General features: G+C 33.6%; 1 protein-coding gene across 1 annotated transcript; it reads left to right on the forward strand.

Moving 5' to 3' along the window:
* Window positions 1–10,934: 10,934 nt before the first annotated feature.
* Window positions 10,935–21,186, forward strand: LOC148868597 (sorting nexin 2A-like). The gene is made up of 5 exons (XM_088968328.1): window positions 10,935–12,518; window positions 12,685–12,894; window positions 13,279–13,539; window positions 18,143–18,229; window positions 20,949–21,186. Exons 1-5 carry the CDS (start codon window positions 11,454–11,456, stop codon window positions 21,027–21,029), a joined length of 1,704 nt encoding a protein of 567 aa, XP_088824454.1. The 5' UTR covers window positions 10,935–11,453; the 3' UTR covers window positions 21,030–21,186.
* Window positions 21,187–22,649: the final 1,463 nt, after the last annotated feature.

The following is a 22,649-nucleotide window of genomic DNA, read 5'->3' on the forward strand; positions in this document are numbered from 1 at the left end:
GGTGGTTGTTGTCGGTGTCGGATTTTTAGAAGATGGTGGATTGGTGTCGGCATTAGTTGGTGCCAGTGGTTGCTGTCGAAAGTCTAGCGGAGATGCCAAGAGGAGAGGTGAGAAAGAGAGAAGAGAGACCAAAGTCTGTTTGACGGGCTTAGTGCTGCTGTTGGTGCTTGTTTTCTAGTGAGGCGACGACTAGTGTTGCAGTTGCTGCTGTGCTGGTGGTGTGAAAAGTAAAGTTAGTAAACCGATGGACAATTAATGGAGATTATTGCATTGCCCAACTTTAAATTGAAAGTTTACTTTTCCAATAAAAAAAAAAACAATTGAAAGTTTCAAGCCGAACTGTGGCACTCAAGATTAGCAGTCTGGCACTATCAAACTAGCAATGCCAATAGTCTCTCAGACTGTCAAACTCCTTTAATAAAAAAAATATATATATATATATATATATATATATCGATTGATACGATTAACAAATTTTTCGATTCATTTTCGATCGGTTTTTTTCGGTCGGTTCGATTTTTTGGTTTTTTTGCTCACCCCTAGTGATCATGTGAGTTAAGTTGATTGAACCATAATTGTTGTGATTGTTAAGCGCACGCAATTTGAACAAGCTACTTTGAATAGTTTTAATTTATAATGGTTTTTACCAAGCATAGCTTTATGAATATCGTAAGCCACATTTTAAAGGCATTTCCTAATATTTAAGGATTAAAGTATTGGTATTGGGTATCGTATTAGACAACTTTGATATGAATATGCTTTGAAAATGCATAGGCACAGACGAAAGACAAATAAATACATAGGATACTCTAGGAAAATATATTATACAAATTTGTTGATAATCCATTAATCAAGAGTCTAGGACTTTAAAATATATATCTATATATATATACACATATTAATTACTATTTTACTATTTATGCTTTTCAACATTAACAAAAAATCAACTAAATATTAAAATTTGAAATGTTTGATAAAAAATATATTTATTATTGTAAACAAAAAATTTGTCATTATAAATTGTAAATCAAAATATCAACAGATAATTTATAAAAACATATAATCTTAACTTAAATATATCAAATCTATTAAAATTTATAAGATACATATTATATGCAAATCTATAATTCTTAATTACAAAAATAATGGAACAACTGTTAACAATTTTAGTTATGTAAATTTTTTGAAATAAGAAATCATCATTTGTATAAAATTAAACTAGTGAAGTTGATATGTTCAATTTAATACTATATTATTGATGTTTTGTAAAATATTGTTTTTGTAAATAACAAATATATTGTTTTTAATGTAAATTAAAATATAAATAAATAATTTATAAAAATATATTGAAATTTTAAGATACATATCATATACAAATTTATGAAGTATGGGCTTTAATTTATTAAGCAAAATTATGGAAGGAGCTACCCCATCTTAGCCAAATTAAAGCATTATTCTTTAGGTTATGTTTAAGGGATTATAACTAATAATAACAACTTTTGGGCTCTAATATCAATAAAAATAAGGGTAAATCTTTTAAACTACCCATATTGTTCATTAAATTGACAAATTATACCCTTATTATTTACATATTGTCTTAAACTACCCTTATTGTTTTTAAACAGTGACATCGCCGTTAAGTGCTAATGGAAAGAAATGAAATGTCGAATTTGCCCTTCAGTATTCCTCAAAATTAAAAATAAAGCCCAACTAAAAGAAAGAAATGATGTTTCGAATTGATCTTTAACTAAAATGCAAACCCAAAAACTAAAAACTCTACCATCTTGTGTCATTATCAACTGGTTTAAGAACCAGGTGGGTAATCTGAAAAGCCAGTGATGACGAGGGTTGCACTTGTTGTCGGCATTACCCATCATAAACACCATTCTTCAGCATAGAGAGGGGAGGAAACTAATCTCCGACATAACCTTATCTTCCCGTGGTTGGCTATTAATGGTTGTCGGAGAGAATGTAGTGACAATGATGTGCTCACTGAAACAGGGGAAGCAAGATTGGTGGGGTTACTATTGACAACACTACAAAGCTTTGCCTTCTCCATGGCCTTTCCCATTATCCCAACAGATGCAACTACAAAATTCGCCTTACTAGTGGACTCTGAGCACAAAGCCAAAGTCTTCAAGATCTTATCCTGTGTTGTTTAACACACTCGGATTTCATAGTGGTAATCGGAAGATAGCATGCACGATGGCGGTGTCATATTTCTCCTTCTTTCTCCATTCTCAGACATCTCCCACCCCATTTTTTTCATGTTTCTTTTTTTTTTTCCATCTATTTAGCTTGACCCCTGCTTCAAGTGTATACCTCTGCCATCGCCTCTTCTACTAAGGGAGTGATCCACTGCCACTGCAAGCTTTTCATCATCACCCTTGATGATGTTCTGTCTACTTTTAGACGTTATCAATGTTCCACACCAATAGCTAAAGCTACCTATGGGGCATGGAAACTATGGGTGGGACCAACATTTATTTCCGCTTAAGCAACCCAACCATATTTTAAAAGCAGGGCACCACCTCATGCAATGGTGTTGTTATGGACTAAGTCAGTTAGGTTTTATAGTGAGTCATGGGTACAAATTAATAGAGATTGCAATACTCGTATAATGTGCTTGGAAGTCGTAGTGGAATCTCTTTCTAGCAACTGAGTGAGCAACGCTAAAGGCTACACAAGGAGTGAAGATTATTGGGATGGTGGAGATGAACATGATAGATCCCGAATTGGCACTGGTGTGAACGAGATGTGTCATCCCTTTCTTTCTCTCTCTCTCCTAATCGAAACAAAAATATGGACTATACAACTAGTTGTAAGCAGTAAAGGTGTTTTGATCATTGACAATAAACCCACCATTAGAGTACTTTGTAAGACTTGGGTTTCATACGAATTTAAGCCTTACCATCACGGGAGCTTCAAGCATGACAACAAAATTAGACCACTATGCATTCCTTGGCGTTTTAGTGTGCTTTCCTTGGCATTTCAGAACGCAAGGTTCATCTTTAATTTTTTACTATAAAGGATTCAATCTCGGCGGAACCATTGCGATGAACACATATGTGAATGAAGACGACGTCTTCTGGGCGCCAAGGCACTTTCCGAGCACGAGTTAACTGATAAGTGGATTCCATGAGCACAAGTCATTGGAAACTTGGTGTCTCTGGTGTATCCGATCGTTATGCCAATTTTTGTCTTCTTTTTTCAAGAAATCTGGCGATAAACGGTTGGAATGACTGTTATTACAATTGAAGAAGATTAATAAGAAAGAATGAAGGAAGGAGAGAGAGAGAGAGAAGCAAAGGGGAGGCCTAAGAATGAAGAGAATGAGAGTGGGGGCTCAGGACGAGGGTATTGAAAAAAAATATAGGTCACATGGAGTCACATGTGCACAGATCGTGACAAAGCATTAATAGATGCTAACGATAGGGGTACAACTAGTCAATTGTCAGAAACAAAAGGAGTAGCGTTAGGCAATATGTAAATAGTAAGGGTATATCTTGTCAATTTAGTGAATAGTAAGGGTAGTTTAAAAGATTTACCCTAAAAATAATCCTTTTAATTTAATTTATAAAATAAGTTAAAATTTTTAAAAAATATATTAAATAAAAACAAAAACAATGTTCATCTTATTCCTCCTCCAAACAAACCAGTGGTGAGTCACCTGACCTTAGAGGGTTTTTGATGACACTAAGCACCCGGTGGTTGGCATTGTTCAACATCGACCCGTGACTCACCACTAAGCACCTGCGACTCGAAGGTGCTTAGTTACCTGAACCCAAGGATTTATGATGCCCCCATCTCTCTTGAGATTATGATCGATCTTGTAATCGTATCCACCGAGCAGACCTACAATCTCTCATCGATTCAAAAGTGGCTCAGGGCCGAACACAACACCTGTCCCAAAACAAGGGAGAAGCTAACAAATACAAAGTTGATCCCCAACACGGCTCTCAGAAAAAGCACCTATCCACCCCCCAACCTCAATGATGAACTCTCCTCGTAGACATTACAACTATAGCCAAGCTCCCAAGCTTATTTAATGCCAATGTAATGCTTAACTACGTGTCGCCCTCTTAAATAAACTCATTTTTTTATTGCAACTAATGTATAGAACCATTAACCAACCGAGGGCTGGCTCATTGGTGCCTTATTTGGATTGTTCATGTGTTGATGCTGAATTAAATCCCACAACTAGCACTTTGGAGAAAAATGGTTCGGGGGAAAGTATCACTCTAAATATTTCTCTAAATCCCATATCATTTGGTGCATGTATATCAGATTTTAATATAAGATTGATGTTTAATCTACTATATCCTTCACCGAATTTTTCAATTTCTTCATTGGAGTTACACCTTTTTCTGTTGTTACAACTTAAAAATAATAAAAAAAGAAGAGAAAAAACTCGAAATCAAAATGGAATAACTATAAACCCTAACTAACTTTGGCCTTTGGGAATAATCGAACAAGATTTTGAGATATGAAAGTTTTTTTCTAATTTATATTTTAAAGTAAATAAAAAAATTAGAATTAGTTTGAAAGCAAACCGGGAACCATTAATCGGGTTTAACATTTTAGCGATTAAACTGTCTGGATCAACAGTTCCTTAACCATTTTAATGTTTTCTTTTGGTAAAATAGTGGTTTAGGGCCAAAACGGAATCAATGAGCTGACCAATTCCCAGGTCAAACTGTTCAACATTCTAGTTTGGTCCGATTTTTTTAAAATGTTCACTAAAATAGTCATTTTTTAATTTAGTCCCTATTTAATTGTTAATTAAACTACTACTTTTCACCTAATTTAATTCCCTATATATATATATATATATATATACTGATAAATGAATAAGAGGAAAAAAAAAGATCTATCTATACTATATGTAAAAGTGTAAATGTAGAGTGAAAGTTTTTCATGACTAAAATTACCATCTATTTCTCTGTCTGGTAATGGGTATAAAAGTCATTATTGCAGTTTTAATGTTGGTTTTAATGACTACTAAAACTCCCATATTTGTGTATTTATTCCACATCTAATTGTAATGTTTGAAAATGTAACTTCAATTATTACTTTTCATCTCATTTAATCTCCTCTCATCAAGTCTTATATTTAAAGTATCAACTCTCATTTCCTCTTATTAAATCCTATATTTAAGTTATTTTCACTAACAAATGCTACTAATTAGATATATGTCAATATTTTTAATAATATAACCCCATATATTTCAAAATTAAGTAAAAAAAAAACCATTATTTATCCAAGTGGTAACTAGACAATTTAATCATCTGAATCAAATTGATCAACATATGAAGTCATAGTTATGTAATAAATTCTTAAAAACTGAAATAAACATAGAATATTATAAAATGTATACAAAAATATACACCTTTATGATATTTTTATTAGTCAAATTAAAAAAAATAAGTGTAACATAAAATAATTATTTTTAGGGTAAAATACTTAAAACATACCTTGAGGTTTCATTAAAGCACCTTGTGTTTTTCTAAAGTACTTAAATGTATCTTATGGGATGACCCCACTAGACTTAAACATACCTTCCATCAACCAAACTTCACATATGAATTGATTCAAAGCTTTTAAAATCCTAATTTGCTCATCTGGTTATGAAAAGGAAAAGTGAGGTGGAAGAAAAAGAATAAAAAAACATTGGAATATAGAAGAAAGATAAGAAAATAACTTTGTTCCATTTTCCTTACTTACCACATCGGCCCATTGTATTATTCCAATAAAAGAAAATATGTTTTGGTTCAAGTGCAATACAATTGTGTTGGAGTGTTGCATTTATTCCATCATTGGTCCATTCAGTCATGCTAGTAAGTTTTCATTAGCAAATGTAGTACAACTTTGAACATTTGATACCAAAAGATACATTTAGCCCGGAAATTAACCTTAAGGACGTTAGATGTTAATTTGGAGAGAGGAGTAAAGAGATCTGTCAATTATGTCGAGAGACCCAAAATTTGAGTAGCTAAAGCCCAGTTGAGAAATAAGAGGGGATTTAAGGAACTGTAAAGGATAGGATAATGAATGACAATAGTTGTAACTATGAATTATGTTGAGATAATTAAATTAAGTCACATACTTCGCTTTGTGCAATCGATCACCCATTGCCATCCATCAATAAGATTGCCATGTAAATGTTGGGGGTTGGAGACCTATTGTTTTTTTGGTATTTTTTTATTGTATGGATTATTTACATGAGTTTGAAATTTTGAAAGAAAAATGAAGGATAAAAAAAGTCACAATGTATATTTAAGTATTTTTTTAAAAATTCAAGGTACCATTAAGTCATTGTATGAAAACCTATGTTATGCTTAAGTCATTTACCTGTACTTTTATTGATAATGAAAATGAAATACACAATTTAAAACTGACCAAAAATAAAAATTATTTTGCTATTTGGCAAAGATCAAAAAGTTTGACTTTTGGGTCAAATGTGTTAACATTTAATGTCATAAATAAATGATAAAATTTAATAAAATATAAAAACACAAAAAATGAAAAAAACATAAATTTTGTGAAAAAAAAAACATTTAGGCACATGTATAGTATCATATAATTACCATATTAAACAAAATGTAAGTGTGACGTATCAAAATTATTTTAACACATAGAAATACAAAAAAAAACATTTTTTTTTATAATTGCAAGGCTTAAATTATAAATTAAACTACTTCTTTCACCTCATTCAAAATCTAATATTTAAATATTACATTTTTTTTTATAATTGGACAAAAATAAGATACACAAAAAAGATAAAACATTACGAAGAGAATAATCTAACTAAATGGATAGGCCTATCAATGATACTTGAAACTTTACAACTTGATTCAATTATCACATATTTGGATGATGTGTATATGTAACCATATTAATAAAAAAAACAAAAAGTACATATTTATATACATTTTTTGATATATTATTACTATTATTACCAGCATTTAAATTTGACATGTACAAAGCACATGCACACTTATTAGTACTATATACAAAAGTGTGAATGCATAGTGAATTTTTTTTTACTAAAATTACCTTCTATTTATTTGTTTGATAAAGGGTATGAAAGCCAATTTATTACAAATTTAATTATAATTTTTTATGGCTACTAAAATGCCCATATTTGTTTATTTATTACATATTTAATTGTAAGGGTTGAAAATATAACTTTAATTATTACTTTCCACCTCATTTAGTCCATTGTACTTAAAGGTATTAACTCTCGTTTTCTCTTATTAAATCATATATTTAAGTTATTTTTCACCAATAATTTATTTAAGTTATGTTAGTATTTTTAACAATATAAATCCATATATTTTAAAATAGGTTAAAAAACAAAACCATTCTTTATCCAAGTGGTGGCTAAGCACTTCAATTATCATAATCAAAATGATAAACCTATGAAATCATAGTTAGGTAATAAAATAAAAAAAATAAAAAATAAAAATAGAACATTACAAATATTAATAACGAAAAATGAAATATATACTTTAAAACTGACCAACAATGAAATTATTTTACTATTTTGCAAAGAACATTGGTTCAACTTTTGGGTGGTCAAATGTGTTAACATTTATTGTTGTAAATAACATATAAAAATACATAAATGTTACAAAAAAAATCATTTAGGCACATGTATAATATTAATTAATTATTATATTAAACAAAAAGTAAGTGTGACATATTAGAATTATTTTTAACAAAAAAAACATATATATATATAATTGAATACATCTATAATTCTATATTTACAATTGTACACTACTATTAAAGATATAAATAAGATCGTTGAACTTTCTTTTGTCTAAAATACTCATTTATGAATTTAGTCCCTATTTAATTGTGATGTTTAAATTGTAAATTGAACATTCGAAATACTATTTTCACCTCATTCAATTTTATCTATTTAAATCTTACATTTCATTGATAAATGAACAAGAAAACATCAAAAAGATAAAAATATTATAAAATGAATAATTTAGCCAAATAGGTAGACTTGCCAATGATACTTGAAATTTCACAACTCGGTCTGATCATCAAATATTTAGATAAGGTGTTTATGTAATTAGATTTGGATTTTGCAATATGCATCCGATTAATCATAAAAATCAAAAAACATATAAAACAAAAAAAACATATTTATACAAAATTTTGGATACACTATTAGTATCATTATCATCATTTAAAATTACCACTAGTAAACGTACACATGCTTTGCATGTGGTAATTTTAAATAATGATAATGATACTAATAATGTATGTAAACAAAAAAATAAAAATATATTTATAAAATTTTTTTGATACATTATTAGTATCATTATCATCATTTAAAATTACCACGTTCAAAGCACGCGCACATTTAATAGTATATACATACGTTTCGTATATACATACATACATATGCATGTCAACAACCCTCTCCTTTCAACATATGCACCGATATAATTTCCCATTTTTCATTTTTTCATTTTTGTTTGTTTGTTTTAAAATATAAAATAATAGTCATAGTCATTAATAAAGCTGCATATCATAATCATTCATAAAGCTGCACACTATTTCCAAGAGAGAGAGAGAGAGAGAGAGAGAGAGAGAGAGAGAGAGAGAGTTATAACTCATGATACAAAGCCCTAATATCAATAAAATAACAAAGTATTATTAAATTAAAAATAAGATAATAGTAAAATAATAGTGCCATAATAAAATAATAATAGCAAACAAATATATTAGTTATTAAGTATAATAATAATGTATAAATAAAATATTAATATAACTAAGTGATATTACTAATAATAAAATAAAAATATTAGTATTAATAATTAAATATTATTAAGCACAACTAATATATTAACATAAAATATTCATTATAAATACTAAGATATTAATTATTAAAGACTAATAAAATATTAATAAAATTGTTAGTTGATTCCAATTCAAACTCCAATTTAACTAAACTACAACAATCATAATCTAATTTCGATTGCTTATGAACCAAATATGTGTCAATAATAGGTGATTCTAATTCTAATTCCAAACGATTCCAATTATGGTCCTATTCGTGAACCAAATATACCCTAAAATATTTGGATATCTAGTTTCCTCAATGGATTTGGATTCAAATCATCATTTGTGATATCAAATTGAATCATATTCGGATATAACTCAATTGCTCCACAAATTCTCTCTCCTCTCAATTACTCCATTATATTGTTTTGTTTTATTTTTTTTGGCTTCTCTTTTTTCCTTCATTCTTTTTATTAAATTTTTATCTCCTATCCTCGTTAATAATATAATAAATCAAAGCAATTTTAATATGTAACAACCTTATTGTGTTTTAAATGACCCAAAAACTAGAAGGTAAATAAAATAATTATTTTTAAAACACACATGTATAGTAAATGCATATAAATATAAAATATTAAATTTATTATTATAATTTTTATATAATTACACATAATATCTATATGTATACATAATTATACTACACATATATACTAATAATCTATTATTAGACATGGATTTTTATCAAATCAGATGAGGTTAAATTTGCATCCAATTCAATTATTTATCAAGTGCAAGTTCTAACATCAAAAGCATGGATTATCGAATTCGAAGTCTAATTAGGTATTAGACTTTTGGAGTCCAATGATAGCCTTGGTGGATAAGGCCCAAGTTAAGCAACTCCCAAATTCAATGTGGAAGTTAAATGTATATATGGTAGATGTTATTATGTAATATTTAGATAGTGAGTTTGTTATATATATATTTACAATACCTAAAATTAAGCAAAAAAATAATAGTTTCATAATTAACACGGGTAAGCCTGTCCACATCTTAAGCCTATATGAATATTGTTATGCTTGAGGTGTGGGCAAGGTTAGACCAGGCAACCTTAAAAACTATTAATGGACTATAAAAGTTAGATTGGAGGGGGCTTAAATCTAATTGAAAATGTCAAATTGCTCTCAGGAGTGCAACTTGGGAGGGTTGGGCCATGATGAAGATCAACCCAAGCCTAACTCAATCTTAAACCTCGAGCTTGGGCTTAGATTAAATTAATTATGACTAAAAAAGTTAATTTATAGATTAATTTAATTATGATTATAGCCTAATTTTATATATTTACTAATGCTTAAGTATTTTAAACATTTAAATAATATTTACAAAAAGTTATAACATTTAATCGTTAATAAAATAAAGTTAAAAAAAGGAACACCAATAAGTAGTATGGAAAAATAATTATATTATTAAGTAATTATCAATACTAAATTACTAACTTCTTAATATAATTAATCCAAAATTACTAAATAGTTTCTATAACAAATTATTAAAATAAAAATCAATTATTTAAAACACCATTGTATTCCTTTTCTAATTATAAATTATGATTGTTTTATCTTCTTTTTAATAACTAAATCCATACATCACACAAATCCCCACTAATTATATTATGATACGGGCCAGGGTACAGATCAGCTTTTATAAGGCAAACCTATACCCACGTCGTTCTAGCGGCCTTTCCCAATCTTGCCCTGGGAATTTAAGGTCATAAAATATTAGCACGCAAGTATTGAGATATTATCAACAAAAGGGAGTAAAAGCTACTCGAACGGGCTTTGCCTTGACTGAAGCCTAACTCGCGAGGGCAAAAATATCATCATTGAATACATGCACGCGTACACTGAACGCCGATCCACAATAAACACCTCTGTCTTTGATGGTCCATCATCACCCATGGCCCAACAACCTCTCCCTCTATAGGGTGAACAGAGAACTGAGAACCCACCCTATCAACCGCCACCAAATATTATTGAACGTTTCTCCACGTACGAAATTAGATGGATAATACGGCCTCTGACACCGTCGGTGCATTCATCCACGTATTTCTAGTTCGCAGTGGAGTTGGGAGTTGGGACAACGGAAAAAGTTTGTCCGGTACTCAATAGATTTTTAGGTCTATATACCGTTGATGAGATCAACGGCGTAGCAATCTTTGCCACCATATGGTTCTCTAGGTCATTTGGCCACTTGATCAGACAAAACCCGGCCCAATGGCCAAAACAGCCCCCCAACCCACGACGTCCCAAATACAGTCTCGTTGTTAAAAAGACTATTATATACCATTATATCGATTTCCCGATCCATCGTTCGTTTCTGATGCCCGAAGCCACGTGCAGCTCCACCACTGATATTTCTTCCTGTTTGTCTTCCTTCCTTCTTCCTCTTTTCTTCCATTCCGGCGCAAGATAGCCTCCATGGCAAACGCATGAGTCAGAGTTTCTCATTGCCCTCTGCAATTTCCTGGATTAGAATTCCTATCCACTTCTATTTCTTAGATTTTTTCACTATGAAGCTCAGGACGCTTTAGAAATTTTCACTTTCCTTTATTGCAAACTATTCTGTTCTTTCACTGTTCAATTTAAAATCGGAACAAGATGATGGGCTCTGGTAATCAGGACTTCGATGAAGCCCAGCTGTTTGCATCTCGAGAGGAAATGGAGAGCCTCATTCTCGATGAGCCTTCGAACGGAAAATCTTTCTCTGATTACCGGAGCGCGATGTCTTCTGTCTCTGTCTCTGAAACTCACCATCCATTGTCGCCGCCGATCGTCGGCATAGGAGACAGCGACGACTCCCTGCTGTCGTCTCCATCTTACAACAGAGACCATCGAAACCCTAATATATCCGAGAACTCGTACCTGGAACCCCCATCTTACGCAGATGTCATCTTCAGTCCGTTCAGCGATAAGAATGGCGAGGTGAACGGAGTCGAGAACCCTATCTATGATTCAGGAAAATCCGGAGTTCTATCGAGATCAGCTTCGTCGAATTCTGAGTACTTCAAGATTTCGGTGTCAAATCCTGTAAAAGAGCAGGAGACCTCTAATTCGCTTGTTCCCGGAGGAAACACTTACTATACGTATCTGATCACGACGAGAACTAACATGCCCGAGTTTGGTGGATCGGAGTTCAGCGTGCGGAGGCGCTTCAAAGATGTGGTAACATTGTCCGATCGGTTATCGGAGTCTTACAGAGGTTTCTTTATTCCACCGCGACCGGATAAGAATGTAGTGGAGAGTCAGGTCATGCAGAAGCAGGAATTCGTGGAGCAGAGGCGGGTGGCCTTGGAGAAGTATTTGTCTCGATTGGCAGCACATCCGGTGATCAAGAAGAGTGAGGAGCTTAAGGTGTTTTTACAGGTTCAGGGGAAACTTCCATTGCCAACGACTACCGATGTGGCTTCCAGGATGCTTGATGGTGCGGCCAAGCTTCCAAAGCAGTTGTTTGGGGAATCTGCTAGTGTAGTTGCTCCGCATGAGGTTGTGCAGCCCGCCAAAGGAGGAAGGGACCTGTTGAGGATCTTTAAGGAATTGAAGCAGTCAGTAGCCAATGATTGGGGTGGCACGAAGCCGCCAGTAGTAGAGGAAGATAAGGAGTTTCTAGAGAAGAAGGAGAAGTTGCAGGATCTCGAGCAGCAGCTCAGCAATGCATCTCAGCAGGTAGTTTGACTTGTATGTTTTTCATATTTATTTGGTTTTCTTTTCACTATTATTATTATTATTATTATTATTATTATTATTATTATTATTATTATTATTTTAAATTTAGAACCCTTGGAAAGTTGGTTTTTCACCAGGATGTTGTATCCTTACTCTGGCTGTGCAGGCTGAGTCTCTTGTCAAGGCCCAACAGGACATTGGAGAAACAATGGGGGAATTGGGTCTAGCATTTGTTAAACTAACAAAATTTGAAACGGAGGAGGCCGTAAACAATTCTCAAAGAATACGAGCTGCTGATATGAAACGCGTGGCAACAGCTGCAGTTAAAGCAAGCAGATTCTATCGGGAATCAAATGCTCAGACAGTAAAGTATTTGGTAAATTACAATCCTTTTGTTACTGATTGAAGTTATAAGTTTGAACTTAAAAATGTAACCCGATGTTGCATTAAGGTTTGGATATTCTTTTCCTTTTGACAAGTTATAGGTTTGAATATTCTGAATTTCCTGTACAAAATATCTTTTAGTGGATTTATCAAGTTAGTTGAGAAATTTCTAAATTCATAAGAAAATTGGTTTCATACTCTGTATTTGAAAGCATTTCAAAATTGAATCAACAGATATTAATTCATAGTCTCTTGTCAAGTTTCTGAAACATCTTATTTGCGATGAATGAAAGTGGTGATTTTAGTCCAAGGGTTTTGTGCTTCAGTATGGTATAGCTGTTTTTGTTATACTTGAATCAAATTGTGTATCTTGCAGGACACACTTCATGAATATCTTGGATTGATGCTAGCTGTCCACAGTGCATTCTCAGATAGGTCAAGTGCTTTATTGACAGTACAAACTCTTCTATCAGAACTGTCTTCCTTGCATTCAAGGGCTGAAAAACTTGAAACTGCATCATCCAAAATATTCGGTGGTGACAGATCCAGGATTCGCAAAATAGAAGAGCTGAAAGAAACTATAAAAGTTGCTGAGGATGCTAAAAGTTGTGCAGTTAGAGAATATGAAAGGATCAAGGTAATTTGTGTATTCCTGATATTCTCAAAATGCACCTGAAACTGATGCTATTTTTTTGTTATTTTATTGTGGTTATTGGCAATTTCTGTAAAAGGTTGTTAGGATCTCTAATTTGTTGTTTGGTGACAGTTATTATTATTCCAAAGTAATGGTGTAGTTGATAAAAAAATGACTTAATGGTGTTAAACACTTGAAGCCTTCCATGATGTAGAGAACCTGTGTCTTACATATATAAAACCTTGCTTGGTGCCAAGAAAACTGATCAATCTTTTAAGAGAGAAGGAAGGCTACTAAAATCTGGTTTTGAAATCTTGTCTATCATAAAACACTATACAATGTCATAACATTTCTGGTAACATGCCGTGCCATAACTTAAAAACTTTAGTTTATATATATAATTTTGGAGGGTCTATGGTTCAATGCTACTGCAGTACAGAAATATAATGTAATTCACTTGTAGTCAGTGAAATCAGAGTCATGAAGGCAAATGCTACTCTCATAATTGCAGTTCCTCTTTCTAGAGATGCTATATTTTCAGAGTAGCAATTTAAGTTTTGCACGTACTTTCAGCTTTGATATTTGCTCAATATTATCAAAAGCAAAGAGCAAAAGATTAAATATAGATAGGGAAAAATATGGTGTAGGACAATTTTTCTGTATGTATGCATGTATGTATCCGTTATAAAATTATACATGTATGTGTACATAGTATACATGCATATATACAGATGTATTTATACTAATATGGTACAGAGAAGTTCATGTCCAGGTTGGTTTCAAGAATTGAAAATATGGTATGCTTTTCTATATGTAACAAAAATGACATTTTTTGGTAACAAAGTTAGAATCTATTACAAATGCTCATATGTAATTATGTATAAATATATGTTTGTCATGAACAAACATATATAGTACATTGTTTAGAATTCAAGTAGTTATCAATACGTCTTGAATTGGAATTATATTTAAAATAATGGCATGCTATTATATACTTAACTGGACTGATCTATAGTGGAATTAGATATGAAATGTGAAGAACATCTTCATATGCCGTCCATGTGTGTACATTTTCCAATACTCACATGTAATAATTTCTGTTGCTAATCTAAAATAAAGAAAAAGAATCCTTATTTTGGGAATATTTTTCAAATGCTATTGTTATTTCATACCCAAATAGTTTGTTAAAGATATATTTATTTAGGATAATATAAACTCATTGGTTTTATATATTCCGGGAGTGGAGAATATGCCGCATCTAGAAATAGGAAGTCTTGCACCATCTCCATGGAATGCTTTAAGTTAGCTTAGGGATGACTATTTTATTCTAGGGTGCTTTCTTTCATGGATGTACGTCTTGCGTTCAGCTTCCAATGAGACTTTGACCTGCATGAATTCTAAGGATGCTTTCTACATGTAATCAATCCCATTTGAGTAACAACCAATATGATGAGTTGTCAAATGCTATTTGTGCATTTTAAGCTAGCAATGATGGAGAATAAGAATGATGAGTAGGCTTGATGCAGGAACTGTTGATGTCAGCTGAAGTGGATGAACTGAAAGTCTTATTGCTTTACCTTTTAGTGAAAAAGTTTTTAGGAGGTTGTAAGCTCCTTAATGGATGAAGCTGAAGTTGGGTTGATTACTATACCCTCAGATGTTTTATTAGTTAATTATTTTATACACTAAAAGTCAAAGCAATTGGTCATTCAGTTCAGCGGCTTCATCCATTTTCAAGCAGCCCCTGAATGCTTATAATATACTATGATTTGCTAGAGAAACACATTTAATTGATGAGTACAATTTTGTCATTCATTCACATGGTAATCTTGATGATCTCTAACAGGCATGTTAAGGTGGCCATATTGTTGATGTGCTAAACATGTAATATTGTTATTTGTTAAAATAAGAAGTGCTCTTGCACTAGCAGAATGGAGCAGTTTTGCCTGTTTTGCAAGTTTTTGTTCACAATTAAGGCCAAGCATTTGGCTAATTATCAAATGAAAGATGGGCAATAGGTTAAAGTTTCTTTTAGTTTTATTTATTATTATTATTTTTAATATTAAGTTCAGGATTCAATCCTTTTTGCACACCTGATGGCATAGAATATTTCCAAGAACAAAATATTAAACTACAACAGCGAATTGTTGTCAGCAAGCCAAAGGCCATTGAATTGTTTTATGCACTTGGGGTGATACGATATATGGCTACTGAGAGGATATTATGACAGTTTAGCTCCTTGAGCCACTAATAAGACATATGTTACAGAACAGCTCATGGAACTGTACGATACTGCCTGCTAGGCTTAAGAAAAGTGGTAAATATCAATCCAACTGTACAGTTATGGCAAGACAAAAATGGCTGGCTTGCTGTGAGCTTATAGCTACCCTGCTCATGTTAAATATAATATCTACTGGTTGCTCATTAAAATGAAACAGAATATACCTTGTAGCTGCTTAGTGAAAAAATGGAGAATTACCCATGTTAATTATGCCCTAATTACATTTCTTCCTTAATTGCTCATATCCTTTTCATTGTATTCCTCCTCTTCAATTGTTATAATAGTCTGTTTCCTAAGAAATGGCTGTTATTATCTTAAAAGAGAGAATAAAACCATTGGAAGTGGAGACTACAAATAATGAAATATGACATGCTAAAGATAATATTATATTGGCAATTATTAGACAAATATAACATTTTAGCGCAATAAATGTTGCAGACTTCTGAGATGGTGCCTGTTGCCTTGATCAAGGGTATCTCATAGTCACCAAATGCAAGCACCTTGCGGAAATCTTCTCATCTTGGGGAAGCAAATTTTGGTGCATTTCGACTCAATTAAGAACTGAAAGTGCCTGTGACAATTATGTATAGCTTTCTAGAGTGCCAGATGAAATACTTCTGCTTGATGAATTTTCTGTTGTATTAGCTTTGATCAAGTGCAGTAGTGTATGAGAAAGATTGGAAGCGAGAGACAAAAAAGAACTATTAAATGGATTGCCTACTGGTTTATCTTTGAATTATGGTTTATGGAAAAAAGCGGATTTGCTGGGTTTTCTGGAATTAAAACGAGGGGTTTATGAGGAGTGTCAAGCAGAGGCTTTGGTAGAGGAAGGTGATGTAGAGTATGAAAGAGTCTCTAATGTGTTCACATCCTCTAGGATAATAGAAGTATCTTGTTCTTTGTGATTAAGGTGAATGTTTTCAAGCTGTTATGACTTTAAGGGTTTGTCTATGGTGTTGGGTTTTTTGTTTGGATGGGAGCTGGGGGTGAGAGTTGGAGCACCCTTGATTTGCTTTTTCTGTTTTTAGCCTGGTTTGAGAGGATTGCTTCTAGGTGGTGGGGGTGTCTTCTAGGTTGGTGGGACTGGTATGTTGAAATCATCTACTGATAACATATCTTTCTCTGGTGTTCTGTTCTTGTTGGGATATTGATTCCCTGAACATCTAGCTCTTGAACCCCAATTGAACTGCTCTTCACATGCTGAGACAATGCACTAGCCAATAGTTGGTGCTGCAGCCATTGATTTATTGACTTTGGTTTTCTTTTTTGATCTGCTTTTACTGCCTCTTGGTTGCCATAGCCAAAAGGCATTGCCAGGAACACTTGGAGAAGTGTTTTTATGCCCAACCTGAGTTCATCAAGAATGGTTACTCCATCAAATTTCTATACTTTTCTCCCCCTATCCCCATCTCCACCTCAAAATCATCCTGTATCCTTTAGTAAGTTGTATCGATGACTCAACAGAACTATTATTTCACTATAGTCTCCTAGGTTAAGAAGTTAATGGGGGGGGGAATAGATGTTCTGCCTTGAGGTTTATATTTTTATTGCACGTGGTTTATGACAATGAAACAGTGAAGACAATGAGACCTTTCATTGACAAATTTCTGCATAGTAACTTGTGAGATATGGAATACTTGTCATTTGAGATGGTTTAATGGGAGTTACCGAATTTAGTTCCTGGAAAGGATTTTCCCCAAGAGTTAGTAGTTGAGGATTTAATAAGGAAAAGTGTAGTTTCCTTTCAATTTACCGAAATGGAGTAATTCCCTGAGTTGATATTTATATGTAAAATGTGATGCCTTTTTGAACTCTCAGTGCTCAATGTTAATCAAGCTAGTGTGGGGAAAGCTATCATTCCTTCTTTATGCTAGCATGCAAATAGCGTTTTGGTTCTGTGTGTGTGTATGTCGGGCATTATTAATTCATGATTACATGCTCATAGCACTTCCTTCTTGTGTTCACAGCTTGAGTATGAAACTAGAATTAGAATATAATAATGCCTATTTTCCTAGTTCATGCGATAGCACTATATTGCTATCCTGTTAATGGACCTCATTAAGTTTTTTGCTTATTCATTGAAAGCAACTGTTTATTTTGCATGGTGCCATTTCTGTTGACATTCTCTTTAATTTTTGTTAAAGCATTCACCTTAACACCCTAATTTAACAGTCAATCTTTTGGCAACTTTTTGATTTTATTTTAGCATAACATCCTCATTTGGAAGTCAACCTTTCTGCAAAATTAATCTTTGTTCTTTAATTTATTTCTGAGTAGTTCTTTCTGGAATCTTTGAAATATGATCTAAAATGTTGTAAAATGCAGGAAAACAATCGAAATGAACTTGAGAGGCTAGACAGAGAAAGACGTAATGACTTCTTGGGCATGCTCAAAGGGTTTGTAATTAATCAGGTATTTTTCTTTCACATTGTCCTTTTCTAATTTATCTGTTTAAGGAAGTTGGGATCTGACATAAATCATGCTGACACGCTGTATTCAATGAGTTATCTTAACCACACGAATAAGAAGGTTTCATAGCATCTGGTTACAAAAACTTTGATCTAACAATGAAAGACAATATCTTTAAAAGTCCCAGGGATTTAAGCCACTGATCAAATGGATATTCTGCTTCTCATAGGAAAATAAGTCATTTATTGGTTTACTGTACAGAGTCCTTTTGACCCAAGATCGATGGGCAGGCACATCATACAGGATATGTTAAACATGCATTCCCCCAAAAATGAACTTGCGTTAGGATTAGAATTAGGATGGTGGCAAAAGAGTTAAATAAACCTTTGCCTTATTGTTATGATCATTGTTGTTGTGGTTGTTGTTATATTATTATTTACTAAGGTTCCATGGCACAGAAAGCTAGAATAGGTGGTAGGTGCTGAATTTATGTGATCTTTTGTTTTTATATGAGTAATTGATCATCTTTATTCATTATCAATAACTTATCATCTTTATTCATTACCAACAACTAATCATCTTTATTGATGTAGGGAAAGAATGGCATATGTACAGTGTGATTACTGATGGAATACCTTAAAGTTAGACTGTCAGCCTAACATTATCAACTGTTTTCATTAGTGTTATAAAACCTGGATCCAAGGTTGAACTGTTTCCCTTTGGGTCAATGGGTTAACCCGTGATATCATCAATATAAAAAATAAAAAACCCAGTAGTAACTTGCTAATGGGTCAATGGTTCTGTTGTCTGGGTTGGTTAAATCAATAGGTTTTTGTAATATGCTACATTAGAGGTTGACCCGAAATTGTTCTCTTACTTCCCTGTTTGCCCTTATCCTAGCCGGAGCATCAACTAGGCTATTGGTATAACAGTATACCCATGTATAAGTAGCAGTTATGTAGCATCCCTCATAAGATGTCTGTACTGCCATGGAACTTGGCTGATAATTTTCAGCCAACCCACAACAACTTTGGAGTTCCCTTACAGTGCTACGTTTCTGAACCCCAATTTGCCACCCATCCGTCAAGAATGGTGCAAAGATCTCCATGTTTTAAGCCAATGAACAACTTAATCAAAATGTTCTCAATAAAGGTTTCCCTGGTTTCAGATCTTTCTCAGGATATTCTCTTGTTGCTTTCCTCCCAAATGTTACAAAGAACTGCTGACCTAACATCTATCAATACATTATCTTCCCTCCTTTGGTGGATGGGTTGAAGAATGACGTGATGAATGCATCAATTCTGTGGCCATCAGTCTCTCTTGGAACATGATGAGAGAATACAGGGTCGAAGGGGAGGCTTTAGGTGCTACAGAAAATGGATACCTCTGGTGGAGGATTGCAGAGCACTTCAGATGCATTGGTGTAGGATTAGAACTGTGTCAACTAATATGAGTGGGTTAAATAAGAGAAGAATAGATGGCTGTCCTACTCCTGCAAGGTCTAAGGCTGAGCAAAAGACTAAACATGAGAAACATAGCATGGAAGGAGATTCTGGAATTGTGGGAGGTGGTTAAGGAAAAACAGTCAAGGTTCATGACATCACAAGCATACATTAAGAGGGGGGATAAGAAGCCTAATAAGAGAATCAGGAGCAACAGTTCAGTTGGTGCCAAGATCATCTAATACATGATTCAGTTGCAAGACAAGGGGTCAAAAGGGAACAGAATAATTGTTTTTTTTTTGGGGGGGGGGGTAATCGATGGTGAAACATGAAATGAAAGGAAGGGTTAGGTAGTGAAGACTAGCCTAACAAAAAGGCAAATCTGTACGTAGATAACATTCTTTTTCATAATCAATAAAGTTACACTATTAAAAAAAAAAAGACTGGATTTAAGTAAATCCAATGCATGATTGCATTTTGGTTGATCATGTTAGTTGGCTAACTATTTGAGAACTTAGAGAGATTGCATGTGATTTGTCTGTAAGTAGGCCTACCAGAGAGCTTAGCTGGGTCAAACACTCATTTTAATGGCACAATGTTCCATTGCGGTGTATACATTATCAGAACGTTATGTATTGCATTGTAAATTTGTAATCTTTCATTCTTTTTTGTTTTTATGTGGGCTTCATCTGAAATGACACAATTATAATCTGTGGTATAAGATTGACATTATAAGGGTACAATGCATGTAATATAATTTTTGTTTGCAATTTTATCTTTCTTTATTTTTTATTGCCCTTGCTAGGTATGCCGTATGCATTGTTATTGCTATTCCTTTAATTTTTAATCTTTATCTTTTTTTAATTTTATGTGAAACCCATCTGAAATGGTACAAATACCAGATGCATAGTGCATGATGCATTATGAGGGAGTACAACACATTTTGTTTTATATCTTTTAATTTATTTATTCATTTACCCATACCAAGCATGGACTGTCAGCTAGCATTAGGATTAATTTGACATGTACTAACTGGCTGGGAGTGATGCTGCTTACTTTGTTGATTCATTTGCATACTACACATTATCATATGCTATCACTTTGCTATTTAGCTAGAAATACGTCATATTTAAACTGCTTCGTAGCTTTCACATGTGATGTTCTCTGCGTGGTGATCAAGTTGAATTGTAATCAGATCAGTTTATCTTCTTTCTTTCTTAATGGAGTTTTGTTATGGCTATCTTCTGTGTTTAAGTAGGGTTATGTTCATTTATTTACAGGTGGGATATGCAGAGAAAATAGCAAATGTGTGGGCAAATGTTGCAGAAGAAACAAGTGGGTACACGAAAGAGAGCAGTTAAAGTCTGATTGTAAAATTTAGCGCCCCCCCCCTTTTTTTTTTAAATATCTGCTGTCTTCCTCCTCCCTTCTATTGCATTTGTGTACATTACTAGGAAATAACGACACGTTCATTCTCCATTGTAATAAAGGAGAGTACATGGTAGAATTATCTTGAAATTTGTCGAACTTTTCTTGGATCTGCTACCGACGTAGTTGCCTTGTGCAACTATGAAATGTTGCTTATGAACGCTCTCTAACGAGGATAGGGCCAGGGACCTGGTGGCGGGTATGACAAGGATTTGTCGTCCTTTTTAGTTTTTATTGGTTCTGCTACAAAAGTTGTTGCCTTGTCTAACCATAAAATGCTGCTTCTCAATGCTCCAAAAATTGCAGGTAGCTCTGGCAGGGTATAACCAAATGTCTTTCAATCACATGCACACCACCTAATGAGACTGATTATTTTTGTGTTGTGTTTGAACTCAAGATTTGGTTGTTGAGCACTTGAGCTCTTGATCAAGCCCAAGGACCTCTGTCACAAGTTCACAAACTCATAAACCCACATGGAATTCATGGCCACAAAAGGTCTGTGTGTCAGGAGGAGAATCCAATTTGATTGGGGAGGATAGCCTAACGCTAATGTTCAACCTTCAAAGCATAATGTAGGGTTGATGGCGTGCAAACAGACTAAATCTTCTTTAGTAGCTTTTTCTTGAAATAATTCGTTTGATTTCATCGCCTAAAATTGACGTTGCAAGATGAGTTCAATTGTCAAATTTGTCATATTGCTAATATGTTGTTCGCTTTCAAATGTAAAAAGATCATTTCGTATAGTTGCTGAACGCCCAGTGGGTTTCAACTTTCGGCTTGTACTGATTATTTTTTGATAGGTGAACGTTGATTGATATGGGAAGAAAAAAAAGCAATTAGGCATCGTGCAACACTGTTTGTCTTGAGTTGTGTCGAAGTGATGCTAAATTCACTTTCTCCTCCCTTCATCATTTTCCTCAGAAGGCACACACTCTGGCGGAATACTCAGTTGCATGCATAGACAAGGGGTCAAGCAACTGTTTACAGTGACATTTGACTGGGTGATTTGGATCAGGGATGGCTAGGCAGAATATCTGTAACTGGTATCTGCCTTGGAACCGACTATGAAGATGAGCTATTTTCTAGTAGCATCGTGCAACACTGTTTGTCTTGAGTTGTGTCGAAGTGATGCTAAATTCACTTTCTCCTCCCTTCATCATTTTCCTCAGAAGGCACACACTCTGGCGGAATACTCAGTTGCATGCATAGACAAGGGGTCAAGCAACTGTTTACAGTGACATTTGACTGGGTGATTTGGATCAGGGATGGCTAGGCAGAATATCTGTAACTGGTATCTGCCTTGGAACCGACTATGAAGATGAGCTATTTTCTAGTAGCATCGTGCAACACTGTTTGTCTTGAGTTGTGTCGAAGTGATGCTAAATTCACTTTCTCCTCCCTTCATCATTTTCCTCAGAAGGCACACACTCTGGCGGAATACTCAGTTGCATGCATATACAAGGGGTCAAGCAACTGTTTACAGTGACATTTGACTGGGTGATTTGGATCAGGGATGGCTACGCAGAATATCTGTAACTGGTGGTATCTGCCTT

Source organism: Nelumbo lutea, chromosome 2, assembly GCF_056320005.1.
Source record: "Nelumbo lutea isolate HS-2025 chromosome 2, American lotus-T2T, whole genome shotgun sequence".
Lineage (NCBI taxonomy): Eukaryota > Viridiplantae > Streptophyta > Magnoliopsida > Proteales > Nelumbonaceae > Nelumbo > Nelumbo lutea.